This window comes from Triticum aestivum, chromosome 2D (genome assembly GCF_018294505.1).
Source record: "Triticum aestivum cultivar Chinese Spring chromosome 2D, IWGSC CS RefSeq v2.1, whole genome shotgun sequence".
Taxonomy (NCBI): Eukaryota; Viridiplantae; Streptophyta; class Magnoliopsida; order Poales; family Poaceae; genus Triticum; species Triticum aestivum.
The window spans coordinates 630,897,996-630,916,847 of NC_057799.1; the positions used below are offsets into that span (position 1 = coordinate 630,897,996).

Here is an 18,852-nt window from a genome sequence, read left to right on the forward strand (position 1 = left end):
TACAGGTCGCAATTCAACGTATTTCATCCTGAAATTTTACACACATACGCCTCACATCCTTATTTACTTGTAAAAAAAATAGATTTTTTTGAAACAGAAATTTTCAAATTTTGAATTTTCCAAAAAATTGGACTCTATGGAGGCCGAGAGCCAAAACACAATTCTCATATGCATGCTACCTTAAAAAGACATTTATACTAGTCTGGTGTGCACTATCTGCAAACAGCATGAACACCACTGTCCATCCGGAAAGGCCGCAATCATGTTCATCTCTAGCCTTTTCTTTTCAAAAGCTAGACTGCACTGAGCTGACACACGTTCATCTATTAGGTTTTAACTATGAATCAGTATAATTTTGTATGATGGTTTCTACATTTGCTCGACATTGACAGATGCCACATAATTTTTTTGTCTGATTCAGTTGCTTCATTCTTGGCACATTTGTATCAAAATGGAGTAAAAACTCATACCTTTTACTCAATAATAATCCTAGTAGATCTCAGTGTTGAAATGAGGCAAAAATACCCTTATTTCTTCTGAAAAAAAGGGTCCACACAAGTCATCTTGGTTCTTTTTACACAATAATAACGAGACATTAGCAGAAAGCAGTATCCGTTTATTTACTGCATCCTCACAGTACTAGTATATGATTCAATGCATATTTGGCGGAAATCCCAAGAAAACAAAAAACGAAATGTGCAGAGGACCTGGTCCTCCTGGCCGGTGAACGTCAGTGTTGTGGTCGGTGACTCCGAGTCGAGCTTCGCGCCCTGCCATTCCTGCAATAGCTCAAGATCTGCGGTTTTTTCTAACGATTTCGCTGTTAAGAGTGTTGGACTCGGTGTGTGTGGTTCTCTTCTGGAACAACGACTGGCTGGTCGGCCTAAAATTGTTTAGCAACTCTCACATTGATGTAGTGATCCGGAATGAAAAGCTATGGGAGAAGGGGTAGAGGTTCACCGGTTTCTATGGAAAGCCGGCAAGATATAAAAGGAAAAATAGTCGGGAATTGCTCAAGTTTTTGAGGTGAGATTATGGTTATCATTGGCTTTGTGCCCGGGGTTTTAATGAGATTCTTGAGGCTCGTGAACAATTTGCAGGTCCTGGTTGTGAGGAATGGCAAATGGATGGATTCAGAGACATTGTGTATGAACGCTTATATCGGTTTAGAGCTCAGAGTGGTGGCACACAGAGAACAAACCAGCCAAAAAATGCATGGACTAGACATGATGGTTGTGATGGTGTGGTGGCAAATGCATGGGTACCTAGGACTGGAGATCTAGCTCAAAACAGTTAAAAACTCTGAGGTCCAAGCTTGAAAACTTAATAGGAGAATCCGTGGGTTGTGGCCCGTCGAGAACGAAGAAAAGCTTGATGCGCAGAATCTCATAGTTATTATCCAGGGGAGAGGCATTAGCTCTGCAATGTGCTCCTATCCAATTTAAATTGGAAGGATATTGCAATACGACATATTTTCATGCGCGTGAAAAAAGACGTCATGGAATTAACAAACTAAAGTCTCTAGCTCGGGAGGATGGAGGTATTTTGACAGATCATAAAGAGATGGAAGTCTTGGCTATCGACTTCTATAAAAAAATATTTTCACCGCCCAAGATGACACTAGGCCACAAGTGGTCACTTGTGCAATTGAGATTAAGGTGACTGAGGCTATGAATGAGAGATTGTGTGCTCCTCCAACTGATGCTGAGATTGAGAATGCACTGCCTATGATGCACCCAAGCAAGCCCCCATGAACCGAAGGATCCGATGTGTGTAGCTATCCGACTCTTCTTTATGACGGGTAAGGTATCGACCCCCTGCGGCTAGAGAAGCATTGCTCTCGTTGATGATTATATATTCAGCGGATTCATACCGCCTCAAGTTGCAAAGTGGCGGTGGATGGCTTCAAGTAGGGAAGTGCAGCCAGCTATGGTGCCATTAGACATGAAATTGTATATTGCTCCTTGGCGTTCACTATTTGCAATGTTGTTCATGAGTTTGAAATCTCGCATTTCGAAGCTGACAACCTCGTAAAATATGCATCATCTATTGGGGTTGACCGTCATGCTTGATTAGCGGTCATATAATCTTTTGTAGTACTCACTCCGTCCGGAATTACTTGTCGCGGAAATGAAAATGAATATTCATTTTCGCGACAAGTAATTCCGGACGGAGGGGGTATGTCGCTACGGGTTAAATAAAGCTTTGCATGTTTAAAAAAACAAGGAAGCGAGACATATCCCCCTCCCGTCCGCGTGCGCGTGCCGCGGAGGTCGCTAGGTTTTCCGTCGGTTGGTGGGCCGAAAGCCCATGGCGCGTGCCGCACTCCTCCGTTCCTTGCCGCCGCGCCGCGTCCGCCCATTTTCCTCGCCGGCGGCGGCCCCCTCGCCCCTAACCGGCGGCGGCTCCTCCGCTCCTCGTGCGGCGCAGGGTCGAGAGCTCGGAGGAGCGGTCGGTTTCCGAACGGAAGAAGTCCCCGAGTTCTCCCCCGAATCGCCGATGCTGCGGGCGGCGGCCGAGGCGGCGCTGCGGCGCGTCTCGCCGGCCCCGGCAGGACCCGTGCACGCGCAGTATCGCCAGGGCCCGGTGCTGCGGGTGGCGTGGCTGCCCCTGTACAGACGCCTGTCGAAGCTGCCCCCGGCGGCGCCGCTGGGATGCGTGGCGGCGGAGCTCGACCGGTGGCTCCGCGAGAGACAGCCGCTCTGCGAGCACCAGCTCCTCTTCTACGTCCGCAAGCTCCGCAACTTCAGGCAGCACAGGCGCGCCCTCGAGGTAAGCCTGACTGACCGACCCCACCTCCCGTTTCCAATGTCGCCGCGCCTCCATCTGGTTCTTGGATCTAGGGCAGGCGACGCGGCTATCTACAGGTGGATTGGTGATTGAAATGCAAGGGTTTTGGCTGACTGCAAGTGTGGTTTTAGATTTTGGCGACAGAAAACCTGAAACTTTATTCTGTTACTGCGGTTGGGCATGTTACTGCGGTTGGCTTGCCCAGAGTCGTTACCAACTGAATCTCGGTCTAGTGGTACCAAACGTTGGACATCACATCACATGGCTTCACGAATTAGTGGAGTATAGGAAATAGATTCTGAAGATGATAGTCTAAATTAGCTGTCTCGAGCTCAAGTGCTGTTCAATAAACAACAACAAACAACAAACATTTACTGCAGAGAGGATCACAATGGTTATAGTGTCTGTATTGACCATTGGCCTCTTTGCCTGTGCAATCTGGGGGCGCAGGTACCCAGTAATTTATTCATCCAGTTACCACTACTTCATTGAGTTTACATGCTCGCAATAAAAATTCAATCTGATTTCTGATAAGCCTTACTTTGTGGCACTTGACCCCCACCCCAACCCCGCAGTTATGGCATGTCTTTCGAAACTGGGTAAGGGAAGGTAGACGATGATCTTGGGAACAAGGATCAGACCTCAGGGGGTAGCATGGAGGCAAAGATTCACCCTCCAGGCTGTTTTTGGGAGTTGTCCCGGCTTAATCTAGGAGGCTCTGAAACTTTCCTGTGTTTGGACACTATTTTCTCTTGCCCTTACAATTATATGGACTTGAATTTATATAGTACCTGCACCCTTCACTAATAAGGGTAGGAACTGACTAGCTAGTAGTACTAGTACAACTCGGTGGCTCAAGTCAATATGTCAGACTTGCAAACTCTAACTAGGACTCTAAGTAAGACACGCTCTCTAATTAACATGGCTACACGCCTGCTGCCACTTCCAATTCTTGTGATGCTGCCAGCGCTGATCCTTGCTGATGAGTCTGACTCTGGTAGGACTTGCCCCAAAGGTGTCCACAACATTTGTCCCCTCGTTCTGAATCAACTCATCCTCGAGTTGGATGTTCAGATACTGACATTAAAGTTCTTCCAGCAGTTCCCACGTTGCACCTTTACCTTGTTGATTCGATACCCAGCTTTGTTCAGTGAGGGATTTGGGCGACATCAGGGTTGGGTGCCGCTGGTGAAAGGGCAACAGGGGACCCTGAGCTTTGATAGGCGTCTTTGCGTCTTTCCTCCCTCCCGTGCTCACACCAGGCGGCGGCTGTGTCGCCAGCGGCTGCTGACCCAGGTACCAGGGCCAGCGGCGGCGACCGGCAGAACAAAGGTACCAAAGAAAGAAGGCTGTGAGGGAAAGGATGGGGGCATCGGGGCACTAGGGTTGCTGGTTGCCTCTTAACTGGGCTGAGTGGGCTCTTACCTGGGCTGGAAAAGTATCCAAAACGTACTGGCAAAGTATCCTTCTAGTATCGCAATTGTTTTAAATCATTTATTCTCGGATACTCCAGGGATACGTATCGGGGGTGTATCGGTATCAGATTCGGTATCCGATACGAATTCGCTGGTCGGCTGAAGTATCCGTACATTCGAGGCTGCTGCTGTGCCTCTCCACTGAAGCAGGAGCTCACATTGTCCATGGTTCGACTTTGTATGCACCACCTTGTCTGGGTAGGAAGCACTCACCTATGCAGAATGTCTGGAGGGGTCCTTGATACTCCTTGAGCAGAGCCATGTGGACGGCATCATGTATCTTGGCACAGACAGATATTGAAAATGATAGGCCACTGAATCAGTTTGTTCCAAAATTTTAAAGGGTCCATAAAAGGTTGCACTGTCTCCTTGACACCTGGTACGGTAGCCCCCACCAAACCTGCTGGCCTACAGCATAGTCAACCTGGCAGTAGTTCTGGTCATATTGGTCTTTCATAACAGCCTGAACTTGCAGTGATCTTTCCCTTATTTCGTTGATAAACTCATCCCTACCCCTCATCTGATTATGAACAGCAGTTATCTTTGCCTTGTCAGCAGTTATCTTTGCCTTGTCTGGTTTATAGAATAAGAGTCGGTGATTCACTTAGCACAATGCTGAGGGCACTCTCTAGTTAGGCAGCGAAATCACATCAGTTTGACTGTCCAACTGTGGATGGAAAGTTGCGGTCATCCGCAGCTTGATACCAGACATATGGAATGACTCTTGCCAAAAGTTGCTGGTAGAAGTGCTCATCTGTGAATTTTATCTATTTAGTTTAGTTTGGTGAGTATATCTTCTGACTAGTATGATGGAAATTATTTTTATGCTCTTGGTTGTTAAAAATGCCAGTAGTGTATCAGTTTTACACTCTTTGGTTTATGCGGAATCATGCTGCAAATCGGATTCGGAATTTTTATATTAAAAAAATATCCATGTCTTCAACTATCGCGAAAGTCTACTTTTATTTATATTTAACCCCTCTAAACTTTGTATGTCATCAGAAATCGCCAGTTGTGTTTCTCTTGGAGTTGTGTGTACTTCTGTATATAATAGTTCCATATGGACCTTTTCTCTTTTTACATCCAAGTATTTATCTGAAGCCCCCTTTCTAGCAAAGGGAACTTATGTTCACTGTATTACGATTGACCATGTTGTATGTTTACAGCTGATAGACTGGATGGAAGCTCGTGGGGCATACTTGCTTCCTGGGGATCATGCGCTGCGGCTTGACCTTGTATGCAAAGTGAATGGGCTAGAAGCTGCCGAAGAATACTTCTTGAGTCTTCCGGATATGCATAAATCAGTGAAAACATATTCCTCTCTGCTTAACTGCTATGCAGAACACAAGCCAGAGAAAGGTCTGGAACTGTATGAAAAGATGAGAACCATGAACATCGTTCCGAATACACTGGTGTACAAGAATTTGATGTCCTTGTACCTGAAGGCAGGCCAGCCAGAGAAAGTCCTCAAAACATTTGAAGAAATGCGAGGAAATGGCATACAAACAGATAATTTTACATACTGCATCCTGACAGAAAGCCATATTATGGTTAATGGCCTAGAATCCACCAAGAAGTTCCTGGAAGATTTGGAGAAGTCAATTCCAGTTCACTGGTCCCTGTACACTGTGCTGGCTAACAACTACAATAAAGTGGGGCAGTTTGACAAGGCGGAATTGGCCCTAAAGAAAGCTGAGGAAGTCATGGACAAGGGTGAGATGTTTGCTTGGCATAATCTTCTCTCCCTCTATGCCAGTTCCGGCAACTTGTCTGAGGTCAAGAGGCTTTGGGTATCTCTGAGGTCAGAATTGAAGATATGTTCAAACAGAAGTTACCTAGTGATGCTTTCATCTCTGAAAAAGCTAGATGATTTCGACTCCATGCAGCAGGTCTTCCAGGAGTGGGAATTCACTCAACAGAGCTTTGACATGAGGATACCAAACGTGATGATTCGAGCTTACCTTGCCAAGGACATGACAGACGAAGCCGAGGCTCTCCGCCAGGCAGCTATGGCCCAAGGCCGTTCCGATCCTGTGACCTTCTACATATTCGCTGAGTCCTATCTGGAGAAATCCAGGACCGACGCAGCGCTCCAGGTCTGGAGGGACGCAGAGAAGATAGTCAACACCCCAAACTGGGTACCACGGCCAGAGCTCGTGAAGAGATTTCTGAAGCATTTTGAGGAGGCGAAGGATGTGGACGGGATGGAGTCGTTCTGCGCGTGCCTTGAGAAGCTGGAGTGCCTCGACGCAGATGCTCGTGACGCCCTGTCCCGGACCTATGTAGCTGCCGGCAGAACAAATCCCTCTTATCATTCACCAGACGGAAGAAGACCAGGTTGAGACTAGACCTGGCTAGAAGCAAAGGCGCGCCGTTGCGTCCCACCGTTGTCGAAACAACTTTTCCCGCCCTTTAATTGTTTGGCGTTGATGGCCTGAGCATGAGCTTTATGATTTTGCCCTTTAGTTTCATGCTGATAGTCTTTAGTTCCCCTTTAGTTTCATGTTGATAGCCTTGCCCTTGTGGCATCAGAGAGATAAACATGTACTCTACTTACAAGCTGGTTATATACATGTTGAAGATGGCAACCAGAATTATTCATGTTGAAGCTACTAACTATCCATCCGTCCCAAGATAAGGGTCTCAACTTTGTACTAACTTTAATGGGCAATCTGAGAATTTTCTGTGGACTACTGTTTATCAACAAAGAGGGTCAACACCAGTAGCAGTGCCTGTGAAATATTTAGTTGAAATTCTCTTGTATAAAGTAAGCCCACTAATAATCATCAACACAAGTAATGGAATGAAACAAAATTACGTACACCCTTGTAAAAAACAGTACTACAAGTAGATTTTTTGGAAAGCAGATGGAGAGATCTGTATTGCAAATTTGCAAGCATCTCCTTGGTTCTTGTAACACGGAAACGAAGAGTTGATGTGAAATATATGGATAATAGTAGACAAACTAACTTGATTATCATTTATTATCGAATTTCATGAGTACTAGAACCATTGCATATACTCCCTCCGTTTCACATATATAAGATGTTTTAACTTTTTTATGTATATATAGACACGTTTTGGTGTGTTGTTCACTCATTTCAGTCCGTATGTAGTCCATGTTAAAGTATCCAAGACATCTTATCTTTGTGAATGGATGCAGTAGTTAGCAACATAAACGCCCCCTAGTGTCTACTGCTCTCTGTTCCTTGTCCACAGATGGCAGTACCAAAAAGTTCGTTTGATAAGAAACCAATTGTCAATCTGCTGCATGGCTAAATCTAACTTGTCTGCCCTAAGTCAAGCTTGTTTGAGTTTGATCAAGTGTATTAAATAAACATGGTAAAACCTGCAAAATTAAATATACATACTATGTGATTATATTTTGTAACAATCTAATAAAATTAATTTGGTGTTTCAGATATTAATATAGTTTTCTTACGGCATTTACAACCATAATGTACAAATTGACTCCTCAAACATGCGTGGACGTGTTTGGTCAATGTTCGTGTGTGTCCGTTTTGAATCCTTACCTTTTGTGACACACAACCACACACCTTAAATTGTTCTCCGCACATTATGGCATTTCAACGAGTAACTTCTATGTGACACTGCGAAAGCACACAACAGCGACGAATGTGGCGCGTGGCCAGTGAATGTTATATGATGTCGCGTTCTTCTTTCCGAAAGTAAAGGGACAGTGGCTGCAGGTGAGGTCGTTGGTTAGCTGCAGTTGACATGGAGTGTTGCCTGGGCATGCCCGCAACTCCTCATATTGCTCCCACATAATGATCTGAGTTTTAGGAGTGTCGGTCAGTCGGGTGTTTAGAGAGGAAGTGAGGGTTCTGGTTGGGGCATATTTTTGACCAGGCACTAACCGACAGATGTTCCGAACATTTAGAGAGGGAATAAGGGGCCCGGTTGTAGATGCTCTTTATAAACCTTGGCCGAGCCTTACAACGTTTAACATACAAGACATTATAATTTCAATCAATTTCGAACGGGAGTATCCTATTACACAAATTGTTGCATCTATTTTTTATGTATTTTTAAGAATTTTGATAATAATGGACGCGGATTTGATGAACATGGGTGCGTGTGCATTCTTTATGAATAATAAATTCAAAAAATGCTAGGAAAAATATCTGATTTTTTTAATATACATAGTCAACCGGTATATTCGCAAATGAAGTCTCACGAAAAAATCACATCCGTGGTAATCTAGGCAAAAATGACAAAATCGAAGCTATACTAAAAAACACTGTTTAATGAATAGTATGGTCGCATTTGTATTTTCTTCACTAAGAATATTATGGATGTCAATACATCATGAAACTTCACACGTGAGTAGAATAATCGACTAAGGTTCATACCGCGAAATTTCAGAAATTTTTAATTTTTTCTAGTATTTTTTATGAGTTTACTATTTATGTGGGTGCTCGCGCACCCATGTTCCCCTTTGTAATTTTTTTTTGAGAAGCACATAGGCTGAAATTACAAATCTAGCCTACACTCTTTGGACCAGGTATCTTTTAGTTCATCGGGCACCGATGACAGCTGGAAGAAGCCTCCTAACAGTTTTGCACGGTGCGCTAGGCCATGAGCAAGGGCATTCTGTTCTCTCCTGATCCATCTAGTTTTGCATGAGGGGTAGCCAGCCAGAATCGCCTGCATGTCTGCAACAATTGGGTACAGGGGCGATAGATTGGATACTCCGGGTGCAATTGCCTTTGACAGCACGAGGCAGTCCATCTCAAACTCAATAGGTCCATTAAAGTATTTTGTTAGTTCCCGTAGCCCCATGAGCCCTGCCATTCCTTCTGCTTCCTCAACTGACGAGCATCGGTCTATGTTGCAACCCATGGAGAAAAGAACCCGACCCTGGTGGTCTCTTGCAACTGCGCCGCCCGCGCTGCGCCCCGTGGCTACCTCAAACGCTGCATCTGCGTTTAATTTAATCGTTCCAACAGGCGGGGCCTCCCATTTCATGGCGTTCTGAACCGGTGGTGTGAGGCGCTGATCCCCATACTGATTCATGTCACATGTCGCTTTCACAGTGTCAGTTCTCGATTGGGCTTCTCTGACTTCTTGTTCGTATTTAAGTAGGAAGCCCAGCGATCCCGAAATGGATTCTTTTCCATTCCCATGCACTATATCATCATGGAGAAACCATGCACGCCATAATATCAGCAAGATCCTGTTGCGCATTTCGCCGTCGCATCTATTGAGCAGGACCTATAGCCAATCCTCACCTGTGTACCAAAAGGCTTGTTCGTTAGGTATCTTCCAGTAATCTCTCATCATATGCCTCAGAGCTTTGCTCTTTGTGCATTCCACCACCGCGTGATATTCATTTTCATCCGCATTACCGCAGATCACACAAGTCTTGTCTGGCACAATTGTCCGTCTGCATTTGTTCACCTTTGTAGCCAGGGTGTTAGTTGCTATCCTCCATGCAAAGATTTTTATTTTCTCAGGTATCTTTGCTTTTCCAGATTAGATCCCATAGGCTTCTATCATCTATGCCTGCCGAGGAGCTGGATGTTTGTGGGCCCGATCCTTTTAGAGCCATAGCAAGCTGGTATGCACTCTTGACTGTGAACATGCCGGATTTTTCAGGATGCCACGCAATGCAGTCCTCGGTCTCTCTGGCGGAAATCCTAATGTTCAGAATCTCTTCTGCATCACACGGGTTGAATATCTGGTTTACCAACGTTCGGTTCCAGATCCTCAGGTTGGGCTCGAAGAGTTGATTGACCCAACATAATCTAGACCTGCGTATAAAGCTTGCTGTTTTAAGACCCGCCTGCCTCAGGATCCATTGATCTCTTTTGGATGCTCTTACCATTTCCAACTCGCCAAATTAGCCCCTTCTTTAGTAGCTCGAGTCCAAATTCAATCCCCCTCCATGACTGTGACGCGTCCGAGGCGAATACCGTGTCCAGAAGTTCGCCATTGGGGTAATACTTTGATTTCAGTACCTTCGCGCATAAACTGTCAGGCTTCTGAAGTAGTCTCCACCCCTGTCTAGCCAAAAGGGCCTGATTAAACAAGTGCATGTCTCTGAACCCAATCCCTCCTCCTTGTTTTGGTTTTGTCAACTTGTCCCATGCCATCCAATGCACTTTGTGATGGCCATCTTCTTGCCCCCACCAGAACTCACGGATTAGTCTTTCATAAATTTCACAAAAACTTAATGACATTTTAAACACACCCATGGTAAAGGTGGGAAGTGCTTGAAGCTCTGATTTCACATGCACATCCTTCGCAGCAAAAGACATGTGCCTCCCTGTCCAGTTACTACATCTTTTCAAAAACCTATCCATTATAGGTTCAAACTTTCCGTCCTTCATTCTGCCTTCTGGTGTGGGAAGTCCCAGATATTTACTTTCGAAAGTTGAGCTTTCCACCTCTAGGGCCTCGCGGATGCCGACTTGCACTGCATTTGGGCATTTCTCACTGAAAAGCAATGAGCATTTGCTTGGACTTAGAAGTTGCCCTGTGCCTCGCTGGAAACTGTTTAGTGCCTGTTTGATTACTTCTGCTTGCTCAACCGTAGCCTTAAAGAAGAGGAGACTATCATCCGCGAAGAGTAGATTAGATATGCCAGGGCTTCCACGTGCTACCTTTATAGGGGTGATCCTTCCCTCGTCGGCTTAAACCTCTCCAACAAATCCCCATTCAGTTTTACTGTGTATCTGACAGATCTTACACACGTCATGATCCAAGTCCTCCACTTACTGCTAAATCCATACTTCTCCAGGACCCCTTCTAGGAATTTCCAGTCTACTCTGTCGTAGGCCTTTGCTAGGTCCAGCTTATAAGCGCAATGGTTATTAAGGGCAACTTTGCTATGCTAAATTTTGTGGAAGCACTCGAAAGCGATCAAGGCGTTATCTGTTATCAATCGGCCTGGGATGAATGCACTTTGAGTCTCTGAAATAATGTTGTCCAGGAGAGGTCTTAGCCGGTTGACTAGACACTTGGATATAACCTTGTATATCACATTACAGAGACTTATGGGTCTAAAATCTTTGAGGCATTTTGGGTCATTTCCTTTTGGTATTAACACAATGACTGTGTCGTTCAACCCCTCTGGCATCACGCCATCCTTAAAGAATTCCTGAATTGCTTTCACCACATCAGATTTTAGTGCACCCCAGTTTCTCTGAAAAAAGCGAGCATAAAAGCCATCCGACCCCGGAGCTTTGAGTGGGCCAATTTGGAATAGGGCATCGCTGATTTCTTTCTCCGTAAAATCCATTTCAAGCTTCTCATTTGTCTCTTGGCTGACCACTTGTGAAAACAGGCCCAGCAGGTCATGCGGCACAACATTCTTGTTCCCCTTTGTTAAACAAAGTAACAACCGCTTAAATCCGGTGGCCATTTTCACCGCATGTGGTTTGGCTGTTGTTATTATGGTTTGTGTTTTTTTTTACATCTCTGTAAACCAAACATCCAAAATTATATTTTGCACATTTAAAAAAAAATTCTAGTTTGCACGTTCATTTCTTCTTATGAAACCAAACAAACGCTTGAATTCGTGACGTTTTCCTCTGTCATCCGGCCGTTGGATTTTTCGCCGCACATCCAAATCCCTCCCCGGCTCCGCCGCCGTCACGCTCGCGCTCTCACCCGGCGGCGCCATGCTCCTCGCCAATCTCCTCCAGCCGCCGCGCTGCCCGCTCGCCTCCCCCATCCGCTGCCAGGCCCCGGCCCAGCACCACCAGCCCGCCGCCTCCTCCTCCCGCGGCCTCCTCCTCCGCGGCGCGGGCTCCCCCGTCGTCAAGCGCCTGCCCGCCGGCGACTGGCTCCTCTGGTACCACTCCGGGGCGCGCGTCGCGCTCGCCACCTCCCCCGACGGCCTGCGCTGGAGCGCGCCCGTGGCGCCCGACCCGCTGCTGCCCTCCACCGACTGGTGGGTCTTCGACACCGCCGCCGTCCGCCCCGGCGACGTCCTCGTCATCTCCGGCCCCGACGCGCCGTCGTCGCCGTCCCGCCGCCCCCCGCCCTCCTCCTCCGCCGTGTACTGGCTCTACTACACCGGCTCCAACGACGCGCGCCTCGCGGCGTCCCCGTTCCCCGCCGCGGACGTCGCCGCGCTGCCCGGCCTCGCCATCAGCCAGGACGGCCGCCACTGGGCGCGCATCGAGGGGGCCCACCACACCGGCGCGCTCCTCGGGGTCGGGGAGGACCACCCGCAGGGCTGGGAGAAGCGCTGCGCCGCGGCCCCCAAGGTGGTGATGCACGCCGACGGGGACCTCCGGATGTACTACCACTCGTTCGACGAAATGTCGCAGAGGCACGCGGTCGGGGTGGCCAGGTCCAGGGACGGCATCCGGTGGGAGAGGGTGGGGAAGGCGCTCGAGGGAGGTGGGCCCGGGTCGTTCGACGAAGGCGGGGTGCGGCAGGGGCATGTCGTCCGTGACCGCGCCGCCGGTCGGTACATGATGGCGTACGAGGGTTTGGATGGCAATGGCGGGGTGAGCATTGGGTTGGCTGTGTCGGAGGACGGGCTGAGAGGGTGGAGGCGGTGCAGTGAATCACCAGCGCTGTGCTCGTCAGAGGATGATGACGAGTGGGACGTCGCTGGGGTCGGCGCCCCGTGCCTGGTGCAAATGGATGGGCCATATGATTGGAGACTCTATTACATGGGCGTAGGGAAGGATGGTGAGGCTGCTATTGGGATGGCATATTCAGAGGGTCAGGGTCTTCCGAGGTTCAACAGGTGTGATGCTCTTCTCATGTAAGGTGAGCTGTGTTGTGTATGTTTCAGGGAATGTACTTTGATGAGGAGCTTCTGCATGGCTCATTTTTGACAATGCTGATCAAGTTATCATGATAAAATTTGATGTTAGTTTTACTTAGCGTCTTGATTCATCCTGCTTCGGTGCTTCGTAACACCAATGCATTTGCACTGCTCTCAGTTTCCCAACATTGCTATCCCCCACATCCGTGATCCGCCAGAGCATGTCAGAGAAGCAATGGTGTTTGGCAAAATGGTAATGGCATGCTTAGGTCTGAACTGTCACCGAGACCAGATGGAACCTGTCTGGACACTGATTGTATATTCTGCCTAATAAAGTTTTACTATCAGTTGTTTGAAAAGGTTTTACCACCATATTAGTTAGCTAGAGAGCATCTTCATAATCACAGGTGGATCTAGAATTATAGTATGTATGTATGTAGCAGCGTGAAAGTGTGGATTTTTGCGCATCATTTCATAGGGCCTGTTCCTGTCATTTACCATTTGTTGTGCTCTTGTTTATGTTCTTCTACTTAGTTTTTGCTAATTCTTTTGCACTGAATGCATAGCTGGTGGCTTTTATGTTGTCCGGACCTTCCAGCTTACAATAAAATCAACTTGTGCATATCATGCTAACGCTGTATCATGCGCAAGTGGCAGGGGTTAAAGTACGCACAAATTTCCACGAGTTCTTGTCTGTTGTTGCTACTACCATCTAATACTGGTTGTTGGTTCAGTATGACGCACACAAGTTGGTATTGGTCCATCGGCTTCTCTAGTCTAGATTACAATAGTCATAACAGCTGCCCTATTTACTAACATGGGAGGACACCAGCGTCGGTTCTCACTAATCAATTCTTCCTCTAGGTATGCATACCCCTTTTTCACAACTTACATATTAGAGTAGAAGAGGTTATGGACAATGATATTCTGCAAATTACTCCCTCCGTTCGGAATTACTTGTCTCGGAAATGGATGTATCTAGAACTAAAATACGTCTAGATACATCCATTTCTGCGACAAGTAATTCCGAACGGAGGGAGTAGATGTCTGTGCTGAAAAAGTGACTGTTTCATAAGGACCTTTATGCACAGTCATATCAAGGTTATGCATAATATCATGGCAGTCTGTCTGAGAGTAGATTTTTAAGTGCCTTATTTGCCATCGGTACTTCTATCCTGCAGTGCATGTCTTTATAATAGATGTATTTGAGAAGAGGTATTTGCATTGGAATCACATGTACTTTTCCAAACCCATAGGATTACTATATTTTGAAAAAACACTTTATCTGTATGGTTGCAAATTTGCTAGTTGTAGTTATTGTTGGTATGTAATCCTGTGCTGGAGATTTCAACAGTCCAGGACCCTCTAAATTTAATGAGAATAATTTCCACCTATGACCTATGCATGCAATCTTTAACCTGATTGCAAATTAATGCCACCTATCAAATCGCCATAGCTTCAAAGAAGTAGACTTGCAGTGTCTGATTTCATGATTTGTGTTATTTAGCGATTTCATCGTGATAACAGTTGTTAATTGGCCTTTATTTGAAATTGCAGTTAAATCTCTAGCTATATGCCACTGAAACATTGTGAACTTATTCATTGTTCCATTGACAAGTTTGGTTCAGGCCAACATGTTAGTCAGACAGTGAGTGACACAGAAGGGACGTGGTAAACAACAGCTTCCCAGCAGATTGTCCAAGCTTTCCTTTGCAGGAAGCAACCAAGGTGATAAACAAGATGGTACAATCTTCCACTGGCACGAGAGGTTGATCTGGTCTGAAAAGCCATGTGCAGATGGAAGAACCTGTACCACAATCTTGAATAATGCAATGTTACATAGTTATTTCGATGGGGTCATGGATGTCCTTAGTTCCTTCGCAGTGAGGTAAGTGTTTCATCCCTGACCTGTCTCCAGTTAGTTTGTTCACATGGTCTTTATTCTAACACAGTGCAACTGTGCTGTTATAAACACAAATTATGTCTTTAAGATGTCATAATGCTTATTTTTCTTAGGATGAATATAATGCTTCTTGTCATGAAATAGTTCTGGTATCTTTCTTTCCCCTCTCTTTGCTGTAGTTCAGTTGAAGTACCCCCATATCTTACTCATACACTGGGCATGTATTTTTAGGTTGAGACTGCATGTTATCCTGTCTACTTCTCTAGATGGATAGTGCAGCTCTTATATCCATGTGTTATATGTGTGCAGTATTACGTTTATTGATCATTTTGTGTTCTTCCCATTTCCCCCACTATTCAGTAAGTGTTTCCTTACACAGAACTGCAAGTAAGGCTACTCATGTAGTTTGATGTTGATCATTCACTGCCCTAATGGTCCCATATCATACCAATACATGTTTATCCAGGTGTCGTCTTTGTACTTTTTCATCTGCAATGCTTCCAGTATCTTCCTACATCTCACAAAAAACATTGATTTTTTTTAGTTCATATAAGCTGTTCACACTTCAGTTTCAGTTTTTTTTTTGCATGGAATAAAATTCAATTATTTGCGCTTCCAGTTTAGACTTAAATAAAAATGGAATCAGTAAGGCATTGGTGACATTACTGAAAGCACCTTCTAATCCATGAATTACTTCACCAGTATAAATGGCATTTGCTAGAGAAACTTGCACTTCATCTACAGCTGTATTGTACACCAAACAGCTCTGAGAGAGATTCTAATGAAATCCTTAATTCCAAGCATTGGTAGACATTGCATGTTAATAAGCCTATGTTTTGTACTGGACTGCCAGAATGGCTGTACCAAATGGGTTGCTCCTCTAAGAGGACTCATCCCAAAATGAAGCAACATACGTAACGAACATTGACCCTCAATAACTTCAGGCAAAAAAGAAAATTACCTTACGGTCTCACCAACCTGGACTTGGTGTCACAGTGGAGGGGTCCGGTCACCGCTTGGAGTTATAGCAGCTTTTATTTCGAGGGCCATAGCCATGGACCTGAATGCTAAACTCATACTCAACTGAAAGTCACTTGCTTGTTACTCTTACATTCAGTCTATCGGTGAGGAGCTGTACGTCTTCTTGCACCCAGTAACATGCACCAAAACAAAACCATCAAAAGGGCATTTATGTCATGATGATAAGGCGTGGAAAGTTCAGTTTTCATACCTTCATATCGTGCTAATGACGTATAGCTCTAACTTGCCTTCTCCTGCTGCTGCTCTATTTAGCTCCTCTGCACTCAGCTGTCAGCTCTTGGCTTCCGAAAGGCAGCAGCATATTACGCCACTCCAATGGGGCGATCACCATGCTGTGACAAGGTCGGCCTAAAGAAAGGTCCATGGACGCCGGAGGAGGACGAGAAGCTTCTTGCCCACATCGAGGAGCATGGACACGGGAGCTGGCGTGCATTGCCCTCCAAGGCCGGTGAGTCTACAAAAGCTTGATTTTCATCCGGTTGCTGAGGAACGGAGGCGTCTTTCTACGGAGTTGGTGAGGGTTCGGCCAACATCTTGCAGGTTTGCAGAGGTGCGGCAAGAGCTGCAGACTGAGATGGACCAACTACCTGCGGCCGGACATCAAGAGGGGCAAGTTCAGCCTGCAGGAAGAACAGACCATCATCCAGCTTCATGCTCTTCTTGGCAACAGGTGTGTAGTGGTTTTCATGTATAGTTTTTTTACTCAGATTATTACAGCACAGTTACCAACTTAAGATCCCTTCAGAGTAGTACAGATCCTTCTGTTGCCGTGTCATCAATGTCTTACCTGCATTCTTTTTCGGGGCTAAGATCAAGTGCAGAGTCTCTGACCTTGTCAGACTGCTGTATGCCCATAATAATCATGCAGTGCTTCAAAAAAAAAAAAAATCATGCGTATGCATTCCACTCCTATAACATCTGAAAGCAAAATACAAGACGGATAATTTGTAGTGTTGAATGCACCAAATATCAGCGTTTTCATTCTGTGTATTCAGAATCCTCCTGATTTTTTGCACTTCCAGAATAAAGAATTTTGGCTGGCATTCTGTGTATTCTGTTCAGCAATGATAATGCATGAATATGCGTTCCTATATACATATATGATCATCTCTTATTAAGTGTTGCTTCCTGGGACTGTGCAGGTGGTCTGCCATCGCGACACACCTGTCGAGGCGCACTGACAACGAGATCAAGAACTACTGGAACACCCACCTCAAGAAGAGGCTGGCCAAGATGGGGATCGACCCCGTCACCCACAAGGCCGCCAGCGGAGCTCCCGTAGGCACCGCAGACGACGTCAGATCAGCCAAGGCCGCCGCCAGCCTCAGCCACATGGCCCAATGGGAGAGCGCCCGGCTTGAGGCCGAGGGGCGCCTGGCTCGAGAATCCACGATGCGCACAGCAGCCTCTACACCAACTTCAATCACTCTGCACCCAATAAACCTGCCAGAGCCTACCACCTCCCCGTGCCTCGGCATGTTGCAGCCATGGCAGGGCGCGAAGCTAGACCTGGAGTCACCCACCTCCACGCTGACGTTCATCGGTAATAATAACAGTGTCAGCCTTGGGATATCTGAGGGCGACCCCACGACGTGTAAGTTGAGAAGCGATGATCCGGAGCGCGAAGAGGACAGCGTGCGCAAGTTCCTCCGCCAGCAGCAGATGCAAGGGCTGGAAGGCGCGGAGAGGGGAGACGAGCACATCATCGGCTGCGAGGAGCCGTGGTTCCAAGGGACCGCTGGCGTCGGAGCTGGCTTCACAGACATGCTGCACGATGCATTGGATTGCTGGGGTGAGTCCAGCAATGGCCAAGCCGAGCTCAGCGGGCAGGTCTCTGGAGACGGAGAGAGCAGCAGCAGCTACTGGAGCGGCATCCTCGGCATGGTGGTCACCTCGGAGCTGCCACCATCCCACCCCCACCCACCAGCATTTCTCTAGGACGACGGCCGTCTCTACATTCTTCTTCTTTTCGGCCAGGGCTTCCGCCGAAATCGACCGAATCCTCCGAAATCGGAAGAAAATAGCAAGAGGAAGAGCACGACACTGCGATTCTACCACAACTGCTTCATCGACAGGTCGCTGTTTTTCGCTCATCTTCATGTGTAATTAGCTGCTACTACTGTATTGTGACCCTGAGGATGCAGTAAATAAACGCATATTGCTTTCTACTCCACCACTGACTCAGTGTAAAAATGACCAAGATGAGTGCATGTTAGGTAAGTCATGCAGGACCGACGACACCATAGTTAATGACGCACGGACTTTACAGTTGGTTGGTTGAATGGCCAAGCTGCCGTGTTTCCCTTGCCTTCATCCGGATCAAAACCCAGAATGATTGACCGGTACTGCTCATGCTCAGATCGAAGCTTCGGTCCCCAGGGACCTGGCTGCCTGCTGTGGACCTTTGCTTTGGCATAAATGAGGGAATTTCACAGTAATTCAACCCTGAGATCTAGGACTGTTCGGTGAAGGTGAACGTCTTTACTCCATTTGGATACAAATGTGCTGGGAGTGAAGCAATTCACACTGAAACCATCAATGCAAGATAATAGGGGTAATTTACAGTTCCAGTGACAGACCATTAGCTAAAACCTAATTGAAGAACATGCATCAGATCACCGCAGTCTACTACTAGTGTCAAAAACGCTCTTATATTATGGGACGGAGGGAGTAGCTTATGAGAAGAAGAAAAAAGAGAGAGATGAATATGATGATCGCAGCCTTTCAGATGAACAGTGCTATCGATGCTGTTTGCAGATAGTGCACTGCACACCAGAGTAGCATAAATGTCCTTTTAAGGTAACAACAATAGCTGTTGTAGTCAAATATACCAGTTGTATAAATCAATCAAAGTAACGGGCTAGAAATATAATCATAAAAACCCATTGCTGTCA

General features: G+C 46.5%; 3 protein-coding genes across 6 annotated transcripts; all 3 read left to right on the forward strand.

Moving 5' to 3' along the window:
- The first annotated feature begins 2,238 nt into the window (after window positions 1–2,238).
- On the forward strand, window positions 2,239–6,856 carry LOC123055157 (pentatricopeptide repeat-containing protein At4g01990, mitochondrial). The gene is made up of 2 exons (XM_044479121.1): window positions 2,239–2,772; window positions 5,432–6,856. Exons 1-2 carry the CDS (start codon window positions 2,311–2,313, stop codon window positions 6,605–6,607), a joined length of 1,638 nt encoding a protein of 545 aa, XP_044335056.1. The 5' UTR covers window positions 2,239–2,310; the 3' UTR covers window positions 6,608–6,856.
- Window positions 6,857–11,794: 4,938 nt separating this feature from the next.
- LOC123055158 (uncharacterized) lies at window positions 11,795–14,779 on the forward strand. 4 transcript variants are annotated; one of them, XM_044479125.1, is made up of 2 exons: window positions 11,795–13,016; window positions 14,643–14,779. In XM_044479125.1, exon 1 carries the CDS (start codon window positions 11,912–11,914, stop codon window positions 13,013–13,015), a length of 1,104 nt encoding a protein of 367 aa, XP_044335060.1. In that variant the 5' UTR covers window positions 11,795–11,911; the 3' UTR covers window position 13,016; window positions 14,643–14,779. The 4 variants fall into 4 exon arrangements, with proteins under 4 accessions (XP_044335060.1, XP_044335059.1, XP_044335058.1 ...); XM_044479124.1 differs by having other exon boundaries at window positions 14,633–14,767; XM_044479123.1 differs by having other exon boundaries at window positions 14,572–14,755.
- On the forward strand, window positions 14,706–18,131 carry LOC123055159 (transcription factor MYB16). Its single transcript, XM_044479126.1, has 4 exons — window positions 14,706–14,902; window positions 16,211–16,406; window positions 16,499–16,628; window positions 17,101–18,131. Exons 2-4 carry the CDS (start codon window positions 16,274–16,276, stop codon window positions 17,894–17,896), a joined length of 1,059 nt encoding a protein of 352 aa, XP_044335061.1. The 5' UTR covers window positions 14,706–14,902; window positions 16,211–16,273; the 3' UTR covers window positions 17,897–18,131.
- Window positions 18,132–18,852: the final 721 nt, after the last annotated feature.